This window comes from Scophthalmus maximus, chromosome 6, assembly GCF_022379125.1.
Source record: "Scophthalmus maximus strain ysfricsl-2021 chromosome 6, ASM2237912v1, whole genome shotgun sequence".
Lineage (NCBI taxonomy): Eukaryota > Metazoa > Chordata > Actinopteri > Pleuronectiformes > Scophthalmidae > Scophthalmus > Scophthalmus maximus.
Window position 1 is genome coordinate 5,443,102 of NC_061520.1, and position 12,010 is coordinate 5,455,111.

Below are 12,010 nucleotides of genomic sequence, written 5' to 3' on the forward strand. Positions count from 1 at the left end.
CCTCCAACTCTTCTGCTCCTCTTCCTCCCTCAGTGCAGTCGTCCTGGCCTCCTCTTCCTGGTGGAAGTTTCTTAAACTGCTCTTTGATCTTCCTCTCTTCCATCTTCTTCCTGTTGTCTGAGGTCAGGTCTGACCTGGATGATAACTGGAGGACAATTTACAATCGGGGCCCCGAGACTCTGGAACCATCTGACTAAGGACATCAGGTTCTTGAGAGAAACGTTTATCAGAGAACATTTCCTGATTTAACATTAATCTTAATATTCTTGAAACTTTAATAACTTTTTTGTTTTTATGTCTTATTTGCTAAGTTGTTTGTAATCTGAATCTGAAATGAAAGTTCTCTCTATAAATAAAATGATTATTTTAACTGAAGTAAACGATTAAACAAACATGACATCATCATCTGATTGTGATGTCACATTTTCACCATCTCGCGTTCTCATCTGGGGAACTGCAAATCTCCAACACTCAAAAGCAAACGTGGTAACCATAGTGACCATCCTAAATCAGATCATAGATCAGAATAAAAATGTTCAGTTTCATGAAAAATAAGAATAATTCTTTGTTGCAGAGCAGAATTTTATTTTGAGATTTTTTTTTGTTGGTGTTAAATGACTCACTCAGGTGTGTGTGTGTGTAATCATAATGAATGAAATCACACTTACTCTGTATTCACTTATGTACACGATAAATAAAATATCAATAATCAATGCTGATGATCAGACTGAATCACACCTCAGAGCTACAGAGTGATCACATGATTTAATATTTCAATGACTCCACAAACATGGCCGTCATGACTCGTGGTCTGACTGTGATCGTAGAGACCAGAGGGGTCAGGTGGTCTACTGGTGGTCTGTAGTGGGCAGAGCCTCCGGCCCGTCATGGCTGGGACCCGACATCTGCATGAAGAGCTCCCTCAGCTCTGTGATGTCATCATCAAGTGACGGCAGGGGCGGGGCCGACCGCTGCTCGCGCTCCTCGATGAAGTCCCACAGACGGACGTTGTTCATGAACTGAGAAAACAAACACACGTCGGTGGACTACGAAACCCAGGTGAACTGAGCCGATGGGACTACAACTCAAAATGGCGGCAGTGGATTCTCACCCTGACGTTCCCCTCGGAGCTCAGCTGTTTCCGTGGCCGGTCGGGTTCTGCAAGGGTTCCGTCTGGGAAGGAGTGAAGATACAAACACTTGGCTCCAAACGGACACGAACCACGACCCTGATCGAAGTACTTGCAGGACTTTTTACTGCAGACGGACAGGAAACAGGAGACAGGTTTAGGTTCAAGTCTGTGGTCGGTCTGGACTGGAGCTGATGACATACTGACGGATGAGTAAGAAATCAAATATACTGAATAAAATGACAGACATGCGGAGAAAATGAAATATTAAGTTTGTCTTCTAAAGTTGAAACTGAGCTTTAAAGGTTGAATGATTAATCAATTATGATCCAATAATCAAATGTAATTAATGACATTATTGAGAGCATAAATGTTGTAATAAATGCAACATTAGACAATAAGACAAACGTACAGTGCCTTCATGACTGCTGAAGTACAATAAACGCCTAGTGGCAGCTCAGGCACAGACGGGTAGCTCACCTGACTCCAGACTTGAAGAGGTCTATGAGCTGGTCCTTGTCGTCCTGGTTCTCCACCCAGTACATTGAGGGGATGACGAACTCTGAGACGACCCGGCACTCTGGACACGACCTGAAACAAAGAGAGTTTACACCAGAGACCAGAGACGCTTGTGCTTGTACTACAAAGCAGGATCCGTGGTTATGTAAAAGATTTAATATCTGTAAACAAAAGTGCTTTTACCAATATGTCTATGAAAGGCTCAACCGATATATCGGTCAGGCTCTACTCAAAACAAAGTCACCTGCTGGTATCAGTGTTTCTTTTCACATCATATTAAATTTCATGGTCCTGACAATGTCATTTGTAATTAACGACTCTGTCTTTTCCACATGAAGGCGGGTTGATTGAGACAGTTTATATCTAGCTTCGTAGTATAAGTTGTCTGGGACAGTACAGGCCCCTGACCAGACAATTAGCAAAGAGACCCCAGACCCTGTTCCTGACTCTGGTATTGCTTGTATGAAGGCTCTTACTTGATGATCACATTGCTGAAGTTTCTGGTGCAGCGCCACTTTCGGATGCAGCCCAGACAGAAGGTGTGACAGCAGGAGGACAGAATCCCGAACCTGCGGTCTGATGGGTTCGGCTTCTGCACCACCACCTCCATACAGATGGAGCACACCTGCACAACAACAACAACAACAAAAAACAATTAGACAACTACAACAACATGACAACAATAAAAAAAACAGTGACTCGGTGAACTCACCTTGTCCTGACTGAGCTGAGCCGCAAATGCCTTCTCCATGTCAGCCTCAAAGGCCAGAAGACACATCTGCAGACAGACACAGAGACTTCATCAGTTAAGTTATGTGACATTGACCTCTGTCCTTTGTTCAGTCGTCATGGAGACATCTCCTGCTTCTCACTGTTTAACCTTTGGATCTGAACATAAATTAATTTGATCAACAGTGAACCTGTAGAATTTCACTAGGTTCATTTACGTCTCATCACTTTACATTTTTCAAATGTTATGTTTGTTTTTCCTTTGAACGACAATTAATAAAGTTTGAATATTTTGAACCACGGCAGCAGGTCAACAGGACACTTCACTGTGATCAATCACGAATCCACAAAACATCACTGACTACACCTTAAAATCACCTTCTCGTGCGCTCTCCGCTGCTCAGGGTCGTGGGGATGGAGCACCTGCAGACCACACACCTCACACGGGTCGCCGTGGAGATACGTACAGTTTTCTTCATAGAAACAGTGTCCGGTGGCGGCATAGGGACACAGCTGGGGGAGGTCATGGGAAGCCCCACCCATTGGGGGAGGGGCTTAAGAGAGCACAGGTAAAGGGAAAAAACCCACAAATAAATATCAGCGTTAAACATCAGCTGTGACTCGACGTCAGGACGCCTCGTCATGTGCTACTCATTATATCATGGACAGCTGTCAGCTAATCAGAAGCGAGTCGTGTCGTGTGTCAGACCTTGTTCCTGCACCGAGGCGTCCAGGCCCGTCCTGATGGCGGCCACATACGACTGAGGAGCTGCTGCTGCCGTGACCTCTGGCCACAAACTCTCTGCTGGATCCCCGAACCTCCGGTCTACGCCCACAACTGAGAGACAGACAGGTCAGACGTCAGAGGTCCATCAATCCAGTACTTATATAGAACTTTTCACTTTGGCGTACGAAATGGAGGAGCCATCGACCTTCTGGTTATTAAACGACCCGCTTAATCTCCTGAGCCACAGGAGATATACACGGCAGCCCGCTGCTGTATATTTTCATGTTCATTTATTTTACAACCGGAGCCTGTTTACACACAACTCTTCATCATGGAGCTGTGCGTGTGTGTGTATGTGCATTTTACAGGCGTGTAGTATGTTTGTCACCTCTGTCTCTCAGGACCGGGTTCTTCTTCATTCCACCTCTGACTGAACCCCCGCGTCCGGCTCCTGGTCCTGGTGCTCCTGGTCCTGGTCCTCCTGCAACACCTGGTCCTCCTGGAACACCTGGTCCTCCCAAAACACCTGGTCCTCCCAGAACACCTGGTCCTCCCAGAACACCTGGTCCTCCCGGAACACCTGCTCCACCTGGTCCACCCCCCTGCCCCTCTGAGGCTCCTCCCCCTCTGAATGAAGGTTTGATGTGATCATACCTGTACACAAAATACACCATACACACCTGAATACACACAGGAAGTGATGTAACTGTTTTGACAAATACAGGATTTGATTGGATTCCAATTCTATTTCAATTGTTAAAAAAATCACATCAGATGAGATCAAAGCTCTTTGCACAGTGAACACACAGTGAGGTGTGTGTGTGTGTGTGTGTGTGTGTGTGTGTGTGTGTGTGTGTGTGTGTGTGTGTGTGTGTGTGTGTGTGTTACCTGCAGCGTTCTCCATAGGCACAGGTTCCTCTAAGGTAGAACTTGCAGATGGTTGAGGGTTTACTGTTGTTCAGGTCGTGAGAGAACAAACAGCGGCTGCCCTCTCGACACACGCCATGGAGGAAGTACCTGAAACGCAACACACACAGAGGAAGTCAGCAGCTTCAAACAAACGTTCATCACCGTAGCAACAGGGATTTTTCAGCACTGTGATTGATTGGCTGGTAGTACAGGTGAACTGTTAAATTCCCGTTGTTAATCAGTGAACAAGATTCACTACTGTAACCTGCATGTTACAATGGCAACAAATGCTTAAGATCACTAAATCAATGACCTTTTAAGCTTCGCCAGGACCTTTGACACTTTTCAAAGTGATGTCAGGGTTTTTTTTCAAGGACTTTCCGGAGCACTTCAAAGACCACATCAAACTATACCATACATGTTTTATTCAAAGCAGAAATGAATTGATCACACACACCTACACAATCTTGTACTTCCACTAATTGCATTTCATAGGACATTTCCTTCCCCATCATCACTAAATCCCTAACCGCAAACCTGATTCTGACCGGAACCTTACAACAATGTCTCTAAACCCTCAAACGGCCCTTTCAAAAAGTGAGGACCGGCCAACAAAGACATAAGTACATGTACGCACGCAAACACACACACACACATGCGCGCGCAAACACACACACACACACACACACACACACACACACACACACACACAATCACAGAGTTTGGTTCAGTAGAACTTACGCGCACACGAGCTAACAGCTAAAAACATTAGCAGAAAACATCACGATGCTAACGCGCCCGCCGAAATCTCAGGCAGAAACAGCGCGAGATTCCGACAAAGACCGAGAGATAGGTGACAGACAGACAGACAAGCGACACACAGACAGACGGACAGACGAGTGACACACAGACAGACCGACCGACTCACCTGCAGGTCACCTGTTTGGTGCTCATCTTCCTCGCGGAGCTTCGGGCTAAACGGCTGCTTCAGAGCATAGAGGCTTCGGAGTTGTCGCTTCGGTGTTCCGTTCAAACGGGTCCGACTGAGATCCGCAGTCGCAGCGGGACGGTTCCTATGCGCTCGGTCTGTTTCATGTTCCTGCTGCACAACAGCGTTAAAAAAAAAAAAAAATTAAATAAAGACTTTTAGAGGATGTGATTGGTTTGTCTTTCTGTCTGTCTGTTTTGTGTGTTCATTTGTTTTTTTGTTAGCAGGATAATTCAAAGAGTTATAGACAAATTTGCATGAACATTTGATCAAAGCCGTTTCTCCACAGTAAAAGGTGATTCAATTTTAGAAGATTTGGTCTGTGCTCTTAATACTGCTACTTTCGTTTCTCCCACCACTTCTTCATTCACCTACCATTACCTAGAGTTAATTACTAGACTATAGTATAGTATAGTTATTAGTTACTTTACTGATGACGTGTGTTCATCTCCAGCAGATACAATTGTTCCTGTTTTTTCTGAAATCAAGTTAAACTTATTTATCCTCTTTGACATGTAGTTTCATTTTTCTCCTTTGACATGTAGTTTGAAGACACTGGAGTTAAAAGCTCAGACTCTTTAGTCTACTTTCAACAAGCTAGAGATGTTGCATTGAACTAAGTCATGAAGTCAGAAAAACATTTCACACACAGACAGAGGGAGAGAGAGAGAGTCTGATTGAGGGGATGGACAATGTGTTGACCTACATTAAGTCTGTCTTTTAATTTGAAAGTGGATGATCGACTGACTGAGCCACAGTGACAAGAAACCGCTTGACAGGCCTGTTTCCATGACTATGCTGCCAACGTGGTCCAAAGGTCACCTGTTCAGATCGAAGCAGCAACAGGCGAGCTGGGTCATGTGACGCACTGGCTGACAGCAGAGACAACATGATTGGCTGGAGCTGGGGTTAGGATGTAATCTAATAGGCTGCAACCTGGCAACCAGGTGTGACACGGAGGAAGAGAGAAGAAACACACTGAAGACAAGAAGTCAGAGAGGAGCGGACGGAGAAAAAACGAAGACAGAACAACTGGACAAGAAAGACTAGGAAGAGGAAGAGGAGGAGGAAGAGTAGGCGATGGAGCGCAGTGTGATCCGGCTGATTCACTGTCAGAAGGACATCTTCTGCTTCTCGGTGCCGGAGGAGTGTCCGAGCTGTGGGGAGGAGCTGAGGGGGAGCAGACTGCAGGAGGCGCCGGTCAGTCTGCCCTCCCCCTTCACCAACGGACACAAGAGCTCCTGCTGCCTGCTGGTCGCACCTGCACACGACAACCAGAACAGGTAGAGTTACTAATGTATTAGTATCCAGTTCACACTGGGCAGTCATGGGACACAAGGTTCTAACCAGTCTGAACCAGCTCTAAACAGCGTGTGTCCTGCTGTTTTGTTCTCAGAGAGTTTGATGGGACATCAGATCTGCACACTGGCATCTCCAACACCAAAGGTAGGACTCACAGGTCAGGGGTCAAAGGTCAGGCAGGTGGTCTCTCTGAATCTGTTCTCAGTCCTCAGTCCTGTGCTAGTTCCAAGGACCTGGTTAACAGGCTAAGGTCCATGTGATCCTCTGACTTCTAGTACCATCATGAGGCCATTTTAGTTTATTCAGTGTGTGCGTGTGTGTGTGTGTAGGAGTTGTGTTCAACTACACACAGGATGGGGTCCGTAGGGACCAGAGTGGGTGGGAGCACTGCGTCAGTGTTCCTCTGGTCCGACCTGACACGTTCCACCTGCTGGCTCAGTGGGACCAGTACATGGACCGCTTCTCGGATGCACCCACATGGGACCCTGCATGGCACAGGTACAAATCACACATTGGTACACCTCACACCTGGTACAAGTACAAATCACACTTGGCACAGGTCAACACAGTGCAGTCTGACCACCCGTCTCTCTCTCCCTCCTTGTCTGTCTCTCTCTCTCAGGTTCGATAAGGACGACCATAATTGCTTCAGTTTCTGTCTTCGCTACGTGAACAGCGTCCTGGCGGCGGAGGGGCGCAGTGCTCTGACCAGAGAGACCTTCACTCACAGCTTCATCCTGCCAAGGATGAAGAGAGTCTCAAAATACACCACAGTGTACCAACACATCCAGAGACACCAGTACTACGTGGTGGACAGACAGGAGGATGTTACCACCAGTGTTGGGCAGTAGCCTAATATGATTACTTTTTTCAGTACCAGTAGTGTGAGGGATTACAATCTGATTTTACACTTCTAAAAGCGTAGATTTTCAATTGGGTTAGGGTTCGTTCACTACATCCTGACAACCTCTCTTCTTTCGCTTTTCCTCCAAATTTTAATAGGGAGGAATAGAGGAAACGGAAATATGAATCTGTTGTACGACCAATCACATTGCGATCTCTTATCGTGTTGTGGCCCTACAACACGACCGTAACCATAGCTCCATAACTCTGAGGATGCTGAAACATGAGATGAGGAAACAGGTTAATTCAAGACTTTCAAAGTTAGAGCTGCTTCTCTGAGCCGTGACTGACTGCTGCAGAACACAAGACATCAGACAACATGAAGTCTAGATGTGAGCACTACACGTTGTGTGCGTGTATGTGTGTGTGTGCGTGTGTGTGTGTGTGTACACACCAGGACAAGTCTTTGTTTGTTTGTTTGTTCTTCTCTGTGTCTCATGTCTGTCTGTGTAATAAACTGTCACTGTTTTGTAATAAATGGCAACATCATTAAAGTACAATAGCATTACAATTTTCCACAAATGTATGTGTCATTTAAAGTATGAACCGTTTGACTTTAAATGTGAAGCTGCAGCTGTTCACAAGAAGCACCACCAGGGGCGCTACAGACACCACGTTGCTGTCAGTGTGAAGGTAACGGACACTAACAGTCAGGTGGGTTTCTTCTGGGGTGTCGTGTTCTCCTCTACACGCACAAACTGGATTTTATCTGAACACATAAACAGCGGGTTTATTAACTGAAGGCCTCTACAGGGGGAAAAGACAGGAGGCGATCATATTCCACCCGGACACGTATTCTGTGACACCGCAGCGTGCAACAGCAAAAGCCTTCCCCTCTCGCTGCTCGGTCTCCAGCAGCTCCCGGTCCCAGCAGCTCTCGGTCCCAGCCGGTCCCGACAACATGCAGGCGGAGTTCCGGGCTCCTCGGCGGCGGACCCGGGTGCACGAGGCATACGAGGCTCCGCTGCCGGTGGGTCGCAGCCCGGGGGAGAGGGCTGAGTTCCGGGCGGAGCTCATCAACCAGCACGTGTTGGTCTGTCATCGAGACCACATCCAGAAGATCCACAACCAGGTCTGAGTTAAACCACATGATCTGAATCCAGGTCTGAGTTAAACCACATAATCTGAAATCAGGTCTGAGTTAAAGCACGTCATCTGAAATCAGGTCTGAGTTAAAGCACGTCATCTGAAATTAGGTCTGAGTTAAAGCACGTCATCTGAAATCAGGTCTGAGTTAAAGCACGTCATCTGAAACCAGGTTTGAGTTAAACTACATGATCTGAATCCAGGTCTGAGTTAAACCACATAATCTGAAATCAGGTCTGAGTTAAAGCACGTCATCTGAAATTAGGTCTGAGTTAAACTACATAATCTGAAACCAGGTTTGAGTTAAACCACATAATCTGAAACCAGATTTGAGTTAAACTACATCATCTGAAACCAGGTCGGAGTTTTGTATCTCAGGCTGAACAGATTTTGTTGTTTCTCAGGGATATTTTGGGAAAGGTATCCTTTCCAGAGCGAGACCAGACCACAGCATTTCCGACAAATGGGAGGGTAAGTTTACACCAATTCAGTGACATCACCATTTGTCTGGTCCAGTCGATGCTGTTGGCTGATTTTGCTGGTTCCTGTTTCTGTTACAGAACACAAAGGTTTGTTTCTACCCGTCGTCTCACAGTCGAGGTCAGTGACATCCCATCCAGCCTGTTCACAAGATGACATCACATTCTGTCTCTTCACATGGTGACCTCACATCCTGTCCTCGCCCCCTGCTCCGTCCAGGTACGAGGAGATGCTCAGGTGGGCGGAAGCAGCTCTCGTCGCTCAGGGATTGGATGGCGAGGCTGTCAGTCAAATCCTGAGCAGTATTTCTCAGCCTGTAGAGATGGAGGATGTTAGGAGGGAGGTGGCAGGGGGGAAGAATGGGCACAGGGGTGAGGAGGGGCCAGGACCAGAGGGTGGAGTCTGTCTCGGCACAAAGAGGCAGAGGTCAGAGGTTGAGCCGGAGGCCAAAAGAAGCTGCAGGTAGAGTCGCTCATTTCCAGGTCATCAGACTCCTTTAAAATTTGTATATAATAATTTCTTCTACTTGTTTTATACAAATATACAAATTACACAAAGACGACCATATTCTCTGGTTTATATTTCTGGCACAACTCAGTGGAGGTGACTGGAGTTTTTTATGAGGAAAAAAGCTGGAACGTTCCTTTAAAGCAGTTTTCATGTGAACCTATGTGAGTGTGATCAAACAGAAGAAACTACATTAATCATCTTTATCATCAAATATCAGGTTGGACCCTCAAGGACTGAATCTTGATCACAGCTCAGACCCCAATCACGACCCCGATCCTGACCCTAGCTCTGACTCCGACCCCAATCATGACCCCGATCCTGACCCTAGCCCTGACACCGACCCCAATCATGACCCTTATCCTGACCCAAGTTCTGACTCCGACCCCAATCTTGACCCTGATCCTGACCCAAGCTCTGACTCCGACCCCGATCCTGAGCCTTTGGTACCAGGGTCTGGTTTTGTCCTGGTGGTCCGGGACAGTGAGGTGAGTCTCCATCTGATCTGAATCTGTTTCCACATCCAGACTTAAAGTTCACCTCTGGTTTATTCTTGGATCCCGTTGTGTTGAATCAGTGTGTTTGTTGTGTGTCACAGGTCGGTGACGGGGTCCGGGGGGTCAGAACGACTCCGTTCTCTCTGTCAGAGTATCTGCAGCTCAGTCCGGAGGAGGTGACTCAGTCTGTCTTATCAGACATCAAATCATGTGACTATGAGACATTAACATACATGTCTCTCCTCAGCACTGACACAACATGATGCATTGTGGGTAGAAATGTTGTCTGACTTTCTCCAGTGCTGCAGAACATCACCATGTCACAATACATTAAAAACAGCTGCAGTCAGACAGAGCAGTTGTTCTCCTCAAGCTGCAGCAGCTGGAACCACCTCTGTGATGACAGAACTGTGCACATTGGCTGAATGCTCTACTGACATGGCGTGTCTTAGGTTTTTATTGGAGGAAGTTCAACTGTGTTATCTGCTCTGTTTATTACTTCAAAGAGGATGTGATGGATTTGATCCTTTTGACACTTATTTATTTACACATCATCACTTCACACTATAGTTTTCATCTTCAGCTAGAAAAGATGAAAAAACTCCATCTCCATCTGTCTGCAACTACAGGCCTTCTTCCTGGTCTACAGTCTGGGCTGCCTGTCTGTCTACCTGCACCAGGTAACTGCCTGTCTGTCTTAAAGACTGGTTCTATAACATCATCGTGTGACCTCACCCCTGTCCCCTGCTGTGATTGGTCAGGAGCCCCTGACGATCATCCAGCTGTGGAGGAAGTTCCGGTCCCTGAATCCCGACTTTGTCACCTCATATGCAGCTTATCATCACTTTCGCAGCAGGGGGTGGGTCCCTAAAGGAGGGGCCAAATACGGCGTCGACCTCAGTAAGACACAGAATACCACAGTACAACACATGTTGACACACTGACATTCCGACTTCAGTTGTTCACTAACCATCGTCACTGTTCAACTTCTTGTTTTCAGTGTTGTACCGGAAGGGCCCACCTTTCTACCATTCAAGGTAACACACACACACACACACACACACACACACACACACACACACACACACATACGCACAAACCAACACAAACACACTCAGAACATCACCGCCCTGGAACTGGAACCTGGGTTTTTAATTTTTGCCCTGAACATAATGTCTGAACAAAACACATTACATCAAAGAAGTCAAAACACGTCCTCCCTGTCCTCTCTGAACTTGTCCCTCTCCTCTTGCTGTAGTTACTCTGTGGTAATTGAGCAGGTTGACGATACATTCAGAGGTTCTGCGTTGCGTCCATTTTCATGGCGTTCTCTGGCGACTCTCAACAGGATCACTGCCAGTGTCTCCAAGGTAACTGGTCTTATTACATGCATCATGCGTGATTATGGTTTTTTGTTTAACTCTGACTGTTTGTTTTACAGGAACTGATGTTGTGTTACATCATCCATCCAACCGACCTGACAGCGGCTGAGCTGGACTCACCTGAGTGTCTGAGCAGACTGAAGGTCCAGGTAACATACTGACAGAGACAAATTCAGAGTTTAGAGCCGAGATGAAGAATCACTTCATAACAGTGATTATAATAATAATAATTTATTGTCATTATTAATGAGTAGAACAGAAAAATAGTCTGCATCTGATTTTATCGTTGAAAACATTTAAAGATTTTTATCCAACAAACATGTCAAATGTCTGTAGTTGTGAAAAGACAAACACACACACACACTGCTGAACTGTTATTTTGTTAAATAAAAATCTAATTGTGATATAAAAAAATATGGAAATATGTAAAACATCTGGTGAGTTTGATTTGAATTGAGTTTAGTTTTTTTTCGTTCTCAGGAAGTGATTGCCAGCAGATGGGTTTCCTCCAAGGAGCGGGCAGAGCAGGAGGACATCTGATTGGCCGGACAGGAGAAACTGGTGACGTCACAGTGACGCAAAGTGGCATGAGGTCACGACGAGACCAACCGAAATCAGATTTTCACGTTTCAGTGTGAATTTACCCGTATATTTTTGTATTATTAAAAGAAAGTATGAGAAATGAGCGTGTCTATGTTTGATTGACAGCATCTGTAACTATAAACGACTGTCTGAACTGTGAGGAAATGATCGAACTAACGCAAATGGACCAAACCACCGTGAGCGTCACGCACCAAACTGCGGATCACACCATACACATCATGTAGTGTCCGACCGTCGAGTCGATCCGTA

General features: G+C 46.1%; 3 protein-coding genes across 3 annotated transcripts; 2 read left to right on the top strand and 1 right to left on the bottom strand.

Annotated features, from left to right (window-relative positions):
• Positions 1-561: 561 nt before the first annotated feature.
• Positions 562-5,100, bottom strand: mkrn2 (makorin, ring finger protein, 2). Its single transcript, XM_035632119.1, has 10 exons — positions 4,942-5,100; positions 3,993-4,121; positions 3,493-3,758; positions 3,087-3,215; positions 2,756-2,931; positions 2,361-2,426; positions 2,125-2,273; positions 1,610-1,720; positions 1,112-1,256; positions 562-1,019 (listed from the first exon to the last, which is right to left on the bottom strand). Exons 1-10 carry the CDS (start codon positions 4,965-4,967, stop codon positions 849-851), a joined length of 1,368 nt encoding a protein of 455 aa, XP_035488012.1. The 5' UTR covers positions 4,968-5,100; the 3' UTR covers positions 562-848.
• Positions 5,101-5,808: 708 nt separating this feature from the next.
• Positions 5,809-7,722, top strand: LOC118309715 (MKRN2 opposite strand protein). Its single transcript, XM_035632124.2, has 4 exons — positions 5,809-6,284; positions 6,398-6,447; positions 6,633-6,801; positions 6,926-7,722. The coding sequence occupies exons 1-4, from the start codon at positions 6,082-6,084 to the stop codon at positions 7,152-7,154; spliced, it is 651 nt and encodes a 216-aa protein (XP_035488017.1). The 5' UTR covers positions 5,809-6,081; the 3' UTR covers positions 7,155-7,722.
• Positions 7,723-7,791: 69 nt separating this feature from the next.
• On the top strand, positions 7,792-11,840 carry tsen2 (TSEN2 tRNA splicing endonuclease subunit). The gene is made up of 13 exons (XM_035632120.2): positions 7,792-7,860; positions 7,960-8,278; positions 8,697-8,763; positions 8,853-8,892; positions 8,992-9,234; positions 9,500-9,767; positions 9,878-9,952; positions 10,406-10,456; positions 10,538-10,676; positions 10,777-10,813; positions 11,035-11,146; positions 11,218-11,307; positions 11,639-11,840. The coding sequence occupies exons 2-13, from the start codon at positions 8,108-8,110 to the stop codon at positions 11,696-11,698; spliced, it is 1,353 nt and encodes a 450-aa protein (XP_035488013.1). The 5' UTR covers positions 7,792-7,860; positions 7,960-8,107; the 3' UTR covers positions 11,699-11,840.
• Positions 11,841-12,010: the final 170 nt, after the last annotated feature.

Excerpts from the sequence above, each read along its gene's own strand:
- LOC118309715 (XM_035632124.2), top strand. The coding sequence starts at position 6,082 with ATGGAGCGCAGTGTGATCCGGCTGATTCACTGTCAGAAGGACATCTTC. Across the intron at positions 6,285-6,397 it reads GCACACGACAACCAGAACAG|AGAGTTTGATGGGACATCAG; the intron begins GTAGAGTTACTA and ends TTTTGTTCTCAG. Across the intron at positions 6,448-6,632 it reads TGGCATCTCCAACACCAAAG|GAGTTGTGTTCAACTACACA; the intron begins GTAGGACTCACA and ends GTGTGTGTGTAG.
- mkrn2 (XM_035632119.1), bottom strand. The coding sequence starts at position 4,967 with ATGAGCACCAAACAGGTGACCTGCAG. Across the intron at positions 4,122-4,941 it reads ACCAAACAGGTGACCTGCAG|GTACTTCCTCCATGGCGTGT; the intron begins GTGAGTCGGTCG and ends GTTGCGTTTCAG. Across the intron at positions 3,216-3,492 it reads CCCGGTCCTGAGAGACAGAG|TTGTGGGCGTAGACCGGAGG; the intron begins GTGACAAACATA and ends TCTGTCTCTCAG.
- tsen2 (XM_035632120.2), top strand. The coding sequence starts at position 8,108 with ATGCAGGCGGAGTTCCGGGCTCCTCGGCGGCGGACCCGGGTGCACGAG. Across the intron at positions 9,953-10,405 it reads TGCAGCTCAGTCCGGAGGAG|GCCTTCTTCCTGGTCTACAG; the intron begins GTGACTCAGTCT and ends CTGCAACTACAG. Across the intron at positions 11,308-11,638 it reads TGAGCAGACTGAAGGTCCAG|GAAGTGATTGCCAGCAGATG; the intron begins GTAACATACTGA and ends TTTCGTTCTCAG.